General features: G+C 36.0%; 1 protein-coding gene across 2 annotated transcripts in view; it reads right to left on the minus strand.

The window, feature by feature from the left end:
* Window positions 1–324: 324 nt before the first annotated feature.
* The window catches only part of LOC137283491 (probetacellulin-like), a 232,155-nt gene continuing 218,514 nt past the window's right edge, over window positions 325–13,965 (minus strand). For both annotated transcript variants that reach the window (XM_067815017.1, XM_067815018.1), the window contains 4 exons: window positions 10,982–11,159; window positions 9,509–9,570; window positions 6,864–7,042; window positions 325–6,257 (listed from right to left, as the gene is read on the minus strand). In XM_067815017.1, the coding sequence (XP_067671118.1) occupies window positions 6,138–6,257; window positions 6,864–7,042; window positions 9,509–9,570; window positions 10,982–11,159 (539 nt within the window). In that variant the 3' untranslated portion in view covers window positions 325–6,137. The remainder of the gene's footprint in view (window positions 6,258–6,863; window positions 7,043–9,508; window positions 9,571–10,981; window positions 11,160–13,965) is intronic.

Genomic DNA, 13,965 nt, shown 5'->3' on the forward strand with positions numbered 1-13,965 from the left:
AGCCAAAGGGGTACAGTTCATAGTGAGATAACTAGTGGTACCAGTTTTGTGAAGCCACATAAGAACAGTAAAATGACAGACCAAAGAACAAGGGGGCCAGTCTGGGATCCAAATCAACAGTGCTAGCACACGTGGGATACACAAGTCTACAGACTTTGCTGCTGTGTCATAGACTTGATCTATGCGTGTCTGTACAATGTTCTGTTTCATGGTGTCTGCCTTTTTTCTTCTAGTCTTCTCATGTTCTTGATGTCTCATGTACTCTTCACCTGCATGCTTTTATTCCTTTGTGAAAAATCAGGAAGAAACAATAACAATCACTTACATTGAAAAATTTATTATTTTTTACATGTAAATCATTTTATTTACAAATTCAACAATTCTTTCACTGCATTTCATAAATGTACTACGCGCAGCATAAACCCCAAGACAAGATATCAGACATACCTGTAAGCATATATGTAACAATGCTAGAGTTTTTCTTTTTACAAGTTTACAAGTAGACAGTACTCATGTTTCATACGCTTTTAAAAAACAGACTTAAAACCAAAGAAGTATTCAGCTATTTCTCTGAACTACATATGCACATGTAATGTTATCAATCTGAAGTCAGATAAATTTCTTTTCAACAGTGTAAGTCTTCAAAGTTCACATTTTGGCAAACTTAAGCATCAAAATATTGAAAATGGAAACAGCAATTCTTCAGGCATTCTTAAAGAATACTTTGAGTGCAAACACTGAATGAAATGCAATGGTTTATTGAAGGGGGTATTGCTAAAATAAATCAATACATCAAGCCTATCATTTATCAGCAAAGCAAATGAACGCACAAGTTAATTTTGTAAATAAACCTGGCAAGCATTATTTTATCACAACTTATTTCAAACTGTCAACTGCATATGATCATTTTCCATTCAGTATTAAGTTTGCATGTTTTCATTTGAGCAATGACAAACATTTTTGAGTTTGGATAAGAACTTAGTTATTACATACTAAATCTAGGAATTTGATAAGATTAAATACCAGAATCTGAATGTTTAATATCCAATACAAATGAGTACCCACTATTTAAACAAAACAATATATCAAATTAATATGGTTTAGTATGGCAAATAAAATAATTCATATAAGTCATAAATGGAAAAACACATTAATCTGCCCTAATATTGATATGAAATCAGTATGTGCTAATGAGATGATAGTTGTAAGGATTTGATGCAATGAAAATATTTAGATACCACTCAGGTAAGATAACCCAATGATCACCATAATAATAGAATAGTTCAGCTGACTGAAATTATCTCCTAACTCATGTCTACTTTGACATGTTAACACTGTACAAGAATTATTAGCAAAACTGTCCAGGAAGTACATCTTAGAGTCAGTACATTTGACATTACCGAAATCCTTACATTACTGAATGAGTGAGTGAGTTTTGGCTTTACTCTGCTGTAAACATTATTCCTGCAATATCATGGCGGGGAACACCAGAAACAGACTTCATACATTGCACCCATCCTTAAATTATTTCAAAACTGAACATTTGAAATATTTGATAACTTAAATGTCCCTAACACATTAACTATGATTGTATTACATTACCTGTACTTCTTAAAAAGAACATTATCGATAAATATGTTCCCTTAACTTTCAGTTGCAATTTCATTAAAGCAAGTCCTCACAAACCACATGAGTATGTAACACACAAATGTAATATAATAATATAATGAGCAAATGATGGGCTAACAGACCTGTCATTTTCAAAACTTAACAGTACTTTCAACAATTGTCAACAGTTATAACATGCAAGTCTCACGTGAGGCATACTTTCTTAATTGGCTGCTTTCATGACCCAAATGAATAATTCACAAACTGCTAAAAACAAAATGCAACATGAATTTCTTGATTGGATTCTTTGGAAACCTGCAACATCCTCAAACCAAAATGATGAAACCATCTGTCAAAGTGGTGACATGTTCAAGTAATAATTTCCTGCTGTAAAAAGACACAAGGTTCACTGACAACATCAGCAATCCTTTGATTGGTGTAGGGCAGTGTAGTTTCCAATTCAAGTGTGTACTGCATGCACCTCAAAGCACAACTGGGCAAATCCTTTTTAGACAAATGTATCTAGAGCTTTCAGAAACTACTGGCTTAAGCATTTATAACGACTAACCTTTTGGGTTTTTTCTTAATCGTGACATGCATATCTTTCCTTCCAGAATATGTGGAAAACATTCTGATACAATCATTACTATCAGCTTGACAATTATGATAAATAAGCTTAATGTCTTGCTTGCTTCATCAAGAATAATTCTTTTACAAAAAAATACACAGACTAATAATTTAGCAAAAGGAATCCGATAGTTGCAATGTTAAAGAAACATGCTTATGGTTGTTTTGTGAAGGAGGTTATGTCACCTTTCTATTTTAGATATTGTACATTTTTATTTTTGGCAGTGCCAACAGATTTTGAAAGGAACACAGCCTCTACTGAAATTTCATTTAATTCCAAATTTACTTGTTAGTCATGTGAAGACAGCAGGACTGTTTGGAATCATTGAGTGAGCAAGGGTGGATTTTGGATGGTTTTGCAAAATCCAAGCATTGCACATCACAGGATACCAAGAAATCTGGGAATCAAACCTAGGCTATCTGTATGAACCACTTGCCCATCCCACTACCAAAGGCCCACCAGCCAGTCCTTGGATGGTTCAACAACAGCTTTCTACACAAATAGCACTAAATAAGTAAATTGACACATGGCAAAGCCATAAGTATTCAGCATCTGGAGGAACTCTGCTTGTTGGTTGTATCACCTCCAGGTAATATATATATATATATTGCTCACTTTGACTGGCTCACAGCTCATCCTGAAATGGCAGCAACAGATGAACAAAAGACTGATGACTGTGATCCAAATGAAATAAAGATTAATCAATGAGCTATATGAATTTAGTCAATTAACATTTCTACTAGTGACTTACCTATTAAACATTGTTAATACACAGTAATTTTGAAACATCATATCTTCCCTACTATAATAGTATGTCTAATGTTTCATGGCAATGTATCTATCAGCCATAAAGAAAGATAGAAAAAATTATATGAACACTGCTATAGTCCTTTACGTTTAAACATTTAGAGAAGTCTAATATCAAAGAAAATATTGTTCAGCTTTCTGACAATTCAAACTGCATATTATATGACAACAAGTATTAAGTTTGACATGATCAGTTGAATGATGAGTTATTTCGTTACTGGCTTGTACATTCTCAAGATGAATTATGTTTCAAAGTCTGTGTTACAGTGTGTAGTAAGCATGATAGAGAGTAATCATTTGGTTTATTCTGAGATAATCATTTCGGTGATTTTCAGATAATCTTGAGATAAACCACAATAAAATATTGCAATTTAACTACAACTCATTACCAAGCAGAAACTTTGCTTTGGCAAACCATGCCTGATGCAATCTTCTATTTATGTTTGTACCATGATCTCTATATTTTTAAAGCTCAAAACAATAGACTTGCCTTTGTATGTGTCTGTGATGAGTTCTATTATTGGGACAGGATGTGCTAATCTTTCCTAGACATCTAAGTTATTCCTATATGAGAGTAATTTATGAAATACATGCTCATAATATAGATAGAATCATGCAATGGTTCTACTTTTATGCAGAGACATCTATTGATTATTTAAAGTTAATTTGTTCCTTTTTGAATGAACTTGCAAAGTTGTATTTTCAGTTAGCATGACACTTTTCTGTTTGCTCCATAACCTACCCAAATACGTAAGAAGCAAAAAAATGATATATTTGTGCATTCTTTATTTTACATGTTGAATAAGTTGCTAAAGGAAATTAACACCAACCTAGATTAAACACACACAAAAGTGAATAAAAGAAATATTTGGTTCATGCTTACATATTTGAATGCATGGACATTCTTGATTAACAAGTTTGGTCAACTGATGAAAGATAAACAAAATTTCACAGTCTGTAACTTAACACTAAGTATACAAGCATCAAACAATGGACAATTCTAATAAAATGATTAATATGCTAAACACTTTATAAAATGACTTCCCCTTGATAAAATCTTACATTCATATGTTGACAGGTATTATATCTACATCAAGCAACTTGCATAATTCAGGGTGTTATTAAGGTCTCGCTATAACAAATGTGGTACGTTTCCACATCAGTATGGCACTATTGTACAACTATCACCTGCAAAATGACACATACGCTTTGGTTCTCAAGGAAATCGTGCATGTTTGTACATTTTGGTTCAGGCCAGACTAAGTTTGTTACTAAACAAAACAGAATGTATTCAATATTTTGACCATGGGCCAAAAGTACAGTTATATTAGAAAATTCTGAAATTAATTTGTCCTTGTTTATTGCAAACGCCTGATAAATAACAGCTTTCCTCATTACATCACTATTTGTAGTATTCAGACAATGAAGCAAGTTTACTTTTACAGTGAGGTATTTAAAACAAATGGTAATTTGTTTTTATCAATTCTAAAATTGATTTGGAATAAACATATTTAGATGAAACAACTGAGTTTCTCACAATTTAAAGCTATGGCCTTACAGAATTAAGTTCTTCTTTGGCTTAGTTTACGGATTGAAAAGTCAGAGAAAACAAACTGAATACCCAGGGCTGTTTGACAACCATTGTTAAGATTGCTTTGACAATGAAAATACAATAAAATGCTGCTATCTGATCTCAATTTTCCTATTTCATACTTTCAGCATATCCAAAAAAGAATCATGGGCTTTTTAAATCTGACTTATCAAAATCCGCAAACCCACCTTAATGGACAAAAATGTCTGGCCTGTTAAATATGTTCAGTAGTATTTGGGATACTATTTCTAAGAGTTTATGGGAAAGGTAGATTATACTTTGGAAAAAAATGTCAATCTGCTAGAACTTGCATCTAAAACTGGGTAAAGAACTCAATGTTACTTCATCGCCTTCTACATCAAAAGACATGAAGATTTGTTGACTAAATGCTTCATAATCATTTCTGAATACATATCACTATGTGTTATCTGCCTAGTTTGCTCTTAAAAATAATTTAGACATACAGTCAGTAGATCAAACCAATAAATATGAAATATGAAAGTCCATAAAGCACCACTTGTTTCAAAAACAAGGCATTTCGTGATAGTAAGAGGTTATCAGCCGTGATATGTTTTTGGACTGTGTCACAGATCAAGGTCACACTGTGTCAAAGGTCACCAAGTCACATGTCATGTGCGACAAACGTCACACGCATCAATCAGTAAAGGTCATATACATTCAGTAATGGCCACTTTTCAGTTGGAAGAATCAATTCTCCAACTGTAGATCACAGAATCTGTTTTTCCATGAAAGAGCAGTCCCTGTTGGTAATGCATTTCATATGTCCAGTTGCCATCAGAAACACAATCCCTCCAGTCAGTTTTGTGACTAAAATCAGAAGGTTCAACAGGGGTGCCATCTTCTTGGTTTCAAACTGAATAAAATCACTGACTAGCCAAAAAACAAGAAGGGTCTCCATGAATCTGTGAACACATTTGTTCCTAAGATTATAGTTGTTGGTTACAAAACCTAGAAATCAGCTATTGATGTCCTGTCATCACTGTTATGACTTGCTCGTGCCCAGTTCACAACCAAAGGAAACAAGCATCATGACATGTAGATTTCAATCTGGCTCGCAAACAAGTTAATCCATGTTCCAGGAAGATGTGTTCTGTCGTCTGTGTTGAAGATATACTGTTGCAGTCATATATCCATCACCTTTCCACCTATCTGAATTTGATGACTGTCTGGTTTCCAGGCGTTGCACAGTATGGAAATTGCATAAGGATGGTTCATCATTCATACATTCTTGTCATTTTCTCTTTAGTAGCATTTAACAAATGTCACATTAAAACTGTTCTTCAGAATATCATGTACACTTCAATTGTTACTCTATGGCACTCATAAATGCTGGTTGTATATGGCCCACTGTATTGGTACCAACACTGATAATGATATGAACGATGAAGTATTCTTGATGTGTGCTTCCCATGGGATCACATGATAAATGCTAGGGTCAAGGTCACAAAACAAAAACAAGATGGCCACCCCTGGTTGTCTTGATCATACATTTGTTTCTCTGTTGCAGTTATGTATGTCATTTAAAAGGTGGTTATTGTATAAAAGAGTCTGTTTTTTCTCATCTTCTTGTATTGACTCATCTCCTTCATCAGGGCTATCATTCTGAAAAAAAAACACACCAAAACTCAAGTTTGAAATTATTCACATTTACTTTTCCAAGGTTTCAATTAAACAATTCAAACAATTAGGTTCCATATTGTGGTGTACACCTGCACAGATCTATGTTCATTATGTCAAACACATGTCTGGTTCTGGTTCTGACATGAATATTTACAGCCAGCTGTCATTTAGCTGGAAAGGTCCTCTGTGTGATGTGTACACAAAACATGGACATCATCTTAAATACCTTGAAATATCAAACATTTAAATGAACAATATTTCACAAGTGATCACCATTATAAAGAGACAGCAAGTGAGTGAGTTTAGTTTTTATGCCGCATTCAGCAATATTCCAGCTATATGGCAAATAAACAATATCTGTAAATAATCGAGTCTGGACCAGAAAATCCAGTGAACAACAGCATGAGCCTTAATCTGTGCAACTGGGAACCGATGACGTGTCAAGCAGGTTAGCGAACCTGACCACCCGATCACCTTTTATGGTGAGCATGGGTTGCTGAAGGCCTGTTCTACCCAATGAACAATTAAAAACCACAAAGAACCCTTGAAAGCAGTTACGTTTACATGATATGAAAATATACTAATTACCTCATTTATTGGTCTCAAAAGATTTCCATTCTTTGGAACCCCATTCAACCGTGTCTCCTGGCGATTCCGTCTTCGTTTAACTTTGACAACAGCATATATTATCCCCATTGTCAATGAAATGATGAGTACTGACACACCGGCTGCTATGCTGGCTGTTACAACCTGCTCTTCCTCTTTCACTGCAACAGATGATCATTTTTGAAACTTTTATCTTTTAATTGTACATGTCTATAATGCTATCACACATTAGGCTTTTTCTCTTGTTCTTACAATCCTGAAGAGGAACTGACCTGGAACAAAGTTTTGGGCTTCATGTAACACCTTGCGAAAACACACCAAAGCTCCAACTGTTGTTGTAGGCAGTCACTGTCAGCCCATGCAAAACATGTGTAAAGCCCCACTCAGCCATGTGACTCAACCTTTCGTATCTCACATCATGCACTTATCACATGATTGGACTACGGGCTGCAGATTACCCTGGGGCTCCTTTCACAAGGCAACCTTTACTAAGGTTAACCTTAGTTCCCATTCTTTAACTTAATGCACTAAGGTTACCATAGTGACTTTCAGTCACCATAGTGCTTTGTGAATGGAGGCCCTGGTCTGCAGGAAGACGACAACCGTCAGTGGCATAGGAAGTTGGTTTCGAAAGCTGGACAGACATACAGATCACAGGCTCAACTTGTGATTGTTTTTTCCTAAAAACAAATTCCAAGGGAGTGGGAAGTCCCAAGTTACATGCTTTGCATATCACTTGTCAAAAGACAAATGACAGCAGTGCAAGTAAAGCTTTACTGCTTCATCCTTTTCATCATCAGTCTAAGCTAGCGAGTTGTCTCCAGACACCTGAATGATATGAGATGGGACAGGTCAGCTCTCCATTTAATGGTCTGCTCCTATTCCTTGCAGTGACCCTCAGTCTGAGCACAGTCACAACAGTCATGCAACATGGGAGAGGAACACCTTGAATCCTTCAGGAGGATTCACAATTCATACTCCACTAATATAACTGATCATGACAGTAGAGGTTAACAAGCATGTGTGGACCTCTTCCAATTGTTCTTCTAGATTTGTGAAAATGTAACGGCTAAGCAATGAAGCGAGTTGGTACGGATCGGGTATCAGCTCTTAGCAGGTGAGATGACAGTTTCAAATCTGTGAGGTTAGTGACTAACCAACTTTTCAGTGGCCAAAAGGTCACACCAAAAGCAGAAGAGTCTTCTTGGTTGCTTGAAATTTATGCAGAACTCAATGAAAGAGGCCTTTAGGTGGTAATGTGTAAGCTTTTAGTCTGTCCCTTGACATTGCCAGGGTGTCACGATCCCAGGCAAACGGGGCTCTGGGCTTTTTCTAGGTTGCTTCCATTTCAGGGACGTAAGAACAAGAGGAAGTGGATAATGTGACATGGGAAATTTTAAGCCTTATACATTGTGAACATTCCTTTGACAAGAACAACACATACAGTAGAAGCTGTCAAACTGGTAGTTGTTCAATCCAGCAAGTTGTCGTCACCAGCAAATCACCAAATCTTAGTCCCATCCATGACTTATTTATCATCAGCTACATAATACATGATATCATCAGCTACCGGCACATTGTCTAAACTGGATTATTTATCCAGTCCCAGTGAGTGCCAGTTTCGACAGCTTCCACTGTATGTTGCTCATATGTGTAAAGTTTACTGCTCGAATTAAAACTCAGAATGTTATATACAGGTGAAGTCTGATACAGTGTCGGTACCAATGAAAGAGTAGTGTTTAAAATAAAGACTGGTTTAAATAGACAGGTGCTGAAATTGCCTGATATACTGTATATTCAACACATCAGTCTCAGTTCATTCCCAGCACCATACAAGTATTGTTCTGTACCAGCCTGCAGGCATAGATATACAGTGTTTCTACAGTATGGCCTTTGACCACGTTGAGGTAAAGATAAATTAATGAAACAAATACACAGTACGATCTTTTCCACCCATCTTTTGGACAGTTTTTCAGATAACCATTGTCAGTCATATGTATGGCATATTTCTTGGCATTTTTGTTTAATTTCCCATAAAAATCTGGGTTGTCGGTTCTGCTAATTATGAAAAAGGAATATGGTCTTAACATAGTTTGTTATTGTAACATGATACTCAAAACCTGTATTGAAATCCTCCATAAATAGTTTGTGTTCCATGTTTAAACTTACAATTACAATATACTGCAGCACATAGCCACATAAGATGTAATATGCTTGTGAGTTAGAACAGGTGACATGCAAAGCTCACATAATGAATGGGATAATATTACAGACAGACAGAATACATAAAAACATGCCATGTTTTCTGATGAATGCTTAAAAGAATGGAGGGAGTGTGGTCTCTCTGTGTTCTTACAGTAATAGAAAATAGACATACATGCTAATCATAGTAAACATATGTAAGAAGATGCACAACAATTTCTGTCAATAATATATTTGTATGATAGGTGACTCTACATCTCATCTTCTGTAGAATCAAGCACATGTTTGTGTCTTTGAGTTTTTACATATTATTGTATCCTGATTTGTGGTGTTATAAGCTCAGGTATATGTCTTCCAACTAAGCATTGGTAAACAGGTCAATAATTCATATGTACAGCATGCATATAGACAGAAAAGGTTTTTACATTTTTTGAAGATATCAGGTGATATCTCTTCACATCTCTGACCTGTGAACATCTCTGGACACCTGAAAAAAGCAAATATACAATATAGGAAAAATATCATGTGTTCCGCTGGAAATGAATTTCAACAATATTCACCTTTCATTGAGCATCGGTTATTTACTTGTCATCAAAGTAATGACCATAACACACATATAAACAATCCCATCTACATGGTACAGGCACAAAGACACATATGTAATCAGGACACCAATAAGAAGCTTAGCTGTGATCCATCTCATCCTGCCTGGTACCCAGTCACAGCTAAATGAACACAGGCATGTTTCAGTTAGTTCTATACATAAGGCGCCACCATTTGCTACTAAATGTGTTTCATTGTGGGACAAGGGTGGGGTAGCCTAGTGGTTAATGCTTTCACGCTTCACACCAAAGACACAGGTTTGACTCCCAACATGTGTACTTTGAGTGAAGTCAATTTTGAGTGTCCCCACTGTGATAGTGCAATGATATTGTTATAGGCAGCTTTAAACCATACTCGAGAGAGTGAGTTTCAGCAATATTCCAGCAATACGGTGGTGACCTTTAAATAATTCAGTCTGGACCGGACAATCCAGTGATCAACAGCATGAGCATTACAGAACAAATTTTATGGATAGCAACTTCTTGAGTTTATTTTCACGACGTTTCGGGGCTTATCCTAGCCCCCTCATCAGGTTGAGCTGAACTGAACAGCCTAGCTAACTGTTCAGTTCAGCTCAACCTCATGAGGAGGCTAGGATATGCCCCGAAACGTCGTGAAAATAAACTCAAGAAGTTGCTATCCATAAAATTTGTCCTGTATTACTACGCCAACTTCTAAATGCCTTTGAAGAATCACAGCATGAGCAATGATCTGCACAATTGGGAAGTGATGTTATGTGTTAACCAAGTCAGCAAGTCTGACCACCCAATCTCATTTGTCACCTTTTACAACAAGTATAGTAGCCATTTATGGCAAGCATGGGTTGTTGAAGACATATTCTTACCAGGTCCTTAATAGGGCAAACCACACTTGATCATTATAATCATCAAATCAACATTTCTTGCCAACTCTTAATCAAAGTCACAATTCCTGACTACTGATGAGACTGCAGGGGGTTACCTTTTATCTAGATTTTAAAGTGGCTGACAATCAAGAATACAATGGCCATATCTTTAGTGACCAAAGTGGTCAGAAGAAGGATCAAATTACCAATAGTGTGATCAATAGTTGAAGCATCACATTCTGTCAACTTCCGGCTGACACTTAGACACCAACATCACACAGTTGATAAGGTCAGTTAACTTGACACCCATATAAAATGTCTAACCATTGCTACCAGACAAAAGTATGTCACTTTACAACTTTGTAACACAAAACAAGCAAGAACTACAAAATCCTATTGTTAACTCACTATTTCTTGCTGATTGAATTAATTCTCTGCAAAGATATCTTACTTGCAAGATAGTGTTCTGTTTCCACCTAAAGATATAGCAAAACATTCTCCATTTTGGAGGCATCCCTTTTTGTGCTTCTCACTATCTGTACATGGCTTCCGATGTGAAAAGGCTTCAGTTGTGGTGTCCGGGACAGGGGTGGGAGTTGTCGGCTTGCCTGGTATCCTTCCACAGGCATCTGAAATAACAACATAATATACAGTACTGACAAGTGATAAGTTGTTTTGTTCAATATACAAAAGGATTGCAAAGTAGTGTTAGAAGGGTTTATGATGCCATTCACGGTGATGCAACTCTCACCTCGTGATGCCCTCTCATAATGTCTTCAGTTCTCTATACTTTTGTATAAACATCTTCCACAATCATAGTGAGTTTACTTTAAGCCAGGATTCATCAATTATTCAGTCATATTACATTATATCACCATTATGCAGGGTAAAAGTCTGAATAGAAGCAAGTATTATGTGTTCCAAATGATACCTAATAGCATTGTGATGGTGTAGGCAAACCTGCCATACAATAAGAAAGAATGCCATCTGAATGTAAAGTTCAAACTTAACGGATAACAACTTATTTATTTCATAAGTGTGAACTCACTCTGTAGACATCAGTGTTTGCCCTAGACACAAAACTTTAAGAGTCATCATGACTCCTTGAGTCATAAGAGGGAGTCATGAACATGTTTCGGAAGTCAGACATGTAGGTTTTCTGCATCATGGCAAACATTGTATACATCCCTCCATTTCATGCTCACAAAATTCCTGCCTAACAATTTCTTGTAGTGCCTAAATTCTTGCAACTACAAGAATCTGTATCGCATTCATGAAAAAACAAGAAGTTGTTAGTAAAAATTAAATATACACATATAATAGGCAAATTCAAATAAAGTGAAGATATGATTACACCAACCATTGACAGACAATACACACACAAGACTGATCTCAAAGAATACGGCCCAAGATGCCATGATAAACAGCTACTGGTCAATGTCCCAATATTCCAGTTTCATCCATGCTGTTTATATACACACATGTGAAGGAAGCTCCAGCTTCCTCCACTCAACACACAATGGCTACCTTATACTGGCCACACCAACTGGTCAGATTGACCAATGGCTAACGTGCATTGTGTGCAGGCGTATAGACATGGTAATGTCTTAATCCTAGTTTTCAGTATCATTACTTCCTGATTCTTATTATTCACTGAATGGCATTTTAATTGGATGTGAACTAGGATATTGCGTAATTCCTGTGCAAGTTAGTCTAGGTTTGTACTAAGTGACCTTTTCAATACTTCGGTGAAGTTAAAATAATAAACAGTAGGTGAGAGCATATAAACAGAACTGGTCTTATTAGAAAAGAAACCAACATTTATCTGTTAAGAAAAACACAATAAAAGAAACTAAGCCGGTGTGAACATTTGTTGTAAAAACAGTGTTCTGCAAAGAATTTGCTTTTATTTTCAGATCAGATTCCTTTTTTTCCTATAGACTTTCCCAGTCAATTAGCAAAGAGCATGAGGTATCGGGGTTGAGTTCATAACGTGAAACTGCTCTTGACAGTTCAAACAAATAAAACATGTTTGCAATGATCACTTTTTATCTAGGCATACTTTTTGTACTTTTGCAAACATTTGAACAGGCACCTCTACAAAACAATTACAGAAATTGTCAGGGCACAAAAGTGAAGGATCATGTGATTATTTGAAAAGCTAATGCCATGAAGCCATGTCATGTATTTCTTTGGAATCACTAAATTGCTGTTATTTATAAGATGCTAATCTCACTGCTAATCTTCCATCACCTCTGTCGTGCACCTGATATATTCTAATAAAACAAACATTTGGGTTTTCAATAAAATTCCCTTGACCTGCTTTGTTGTGTTGGTAGAGTTGTCTTAAGGGATTAAAGCTCTGGTTACTGTAAAATTGTGAATAGTGTTATTTGGTTCTGTACATTTGGCTTAAATGATGATCCATTATTAGAAATCATAACAAAAGATATATGCTTAAATCACTGTTTACACAATTTTCTGCTAGTTCACCTTACAACATAATCCTGGAGCTTTTACTGAGACTGGCTGCCTTTGATCAGAGACCATTAGACCTTGAGCAACTTCCCATGTTGTTCAGCTATTTTGTTTTTACTACCCAAGTTGGTTTACCTCAATGAAAAATAGACTTGCATCTGTGTCACTTTTCATTGATGTTTGTTGCTTATATATATGGCTTAATCTATGTCAGGTAACTTCGGCTAATGAAACAGTTGCCCACAGATGAAGAAGGTACAGCTGGGAGATGTGGACACCTGCACAATAAAAACTACCCCTATGTGTTGACTAGCACACATCAGTTCTTCTATATTTTATAAGTTTTATTCTTCTCTTGATTAATACAGTCTGATGCAGCTAATCTTTGCAGCAGTGTCACCTGAGGCTGTGGGTGAGGGATAACACTGTTACAAAGGGGAGTACATCAGACTGTATTATCTGAGGGGAGAAGTTTACAACATATTTATCTTACCACCATGTTGAAAGTACAAAATATCATTTTATGTTGATATGAAAATAGTGACACACTATATGACGTGTAAACAAACTGATGTTTGCCTCTCAACTATATATTTATTATCAGTGAAACATATTCTGACAAGCTTAAAACTGATGTAAAAATGGTTAATTATGGTTAAGCTGAGTGTGAAAACGATTAATGTACAAGATTCATGTAGTTTAAATAACGCTGTGAAAGTTGGTAAAACAAATGTTTACATAGTGAACTCAAAAACAGCTAATCAAACAGTTTTTGGACTCTGTACACTGCATGCATCATATTACGATATCATACAACTGCTAGTGATACAGTTACTTGGTGTAAAGTTTGGCAGGTTATATATTTCAAGTGGCACGGAGACTTGTTAAAGCATCACTCACCAGTGAAACTAAGTACTTTACAAGAAGGTAAGTACCTGTATATGGCAAACATGGTAA

Source organism: Haliotis asinina, chromosome 5 (genome assembly GCF_037392515.1).
Source record: "Haliotis asinina isolate JCU_RB_2024 chromosome 5, JCU_Hal_asi_v2, whole genome shotgun sequence".
Classification (NCBI taxonomy): Eukaryota; Metazoa; Mollusca; class Gastropoda; order Lepetellida; family Haliotidae; genus Haliotis; species Haliotis asinina.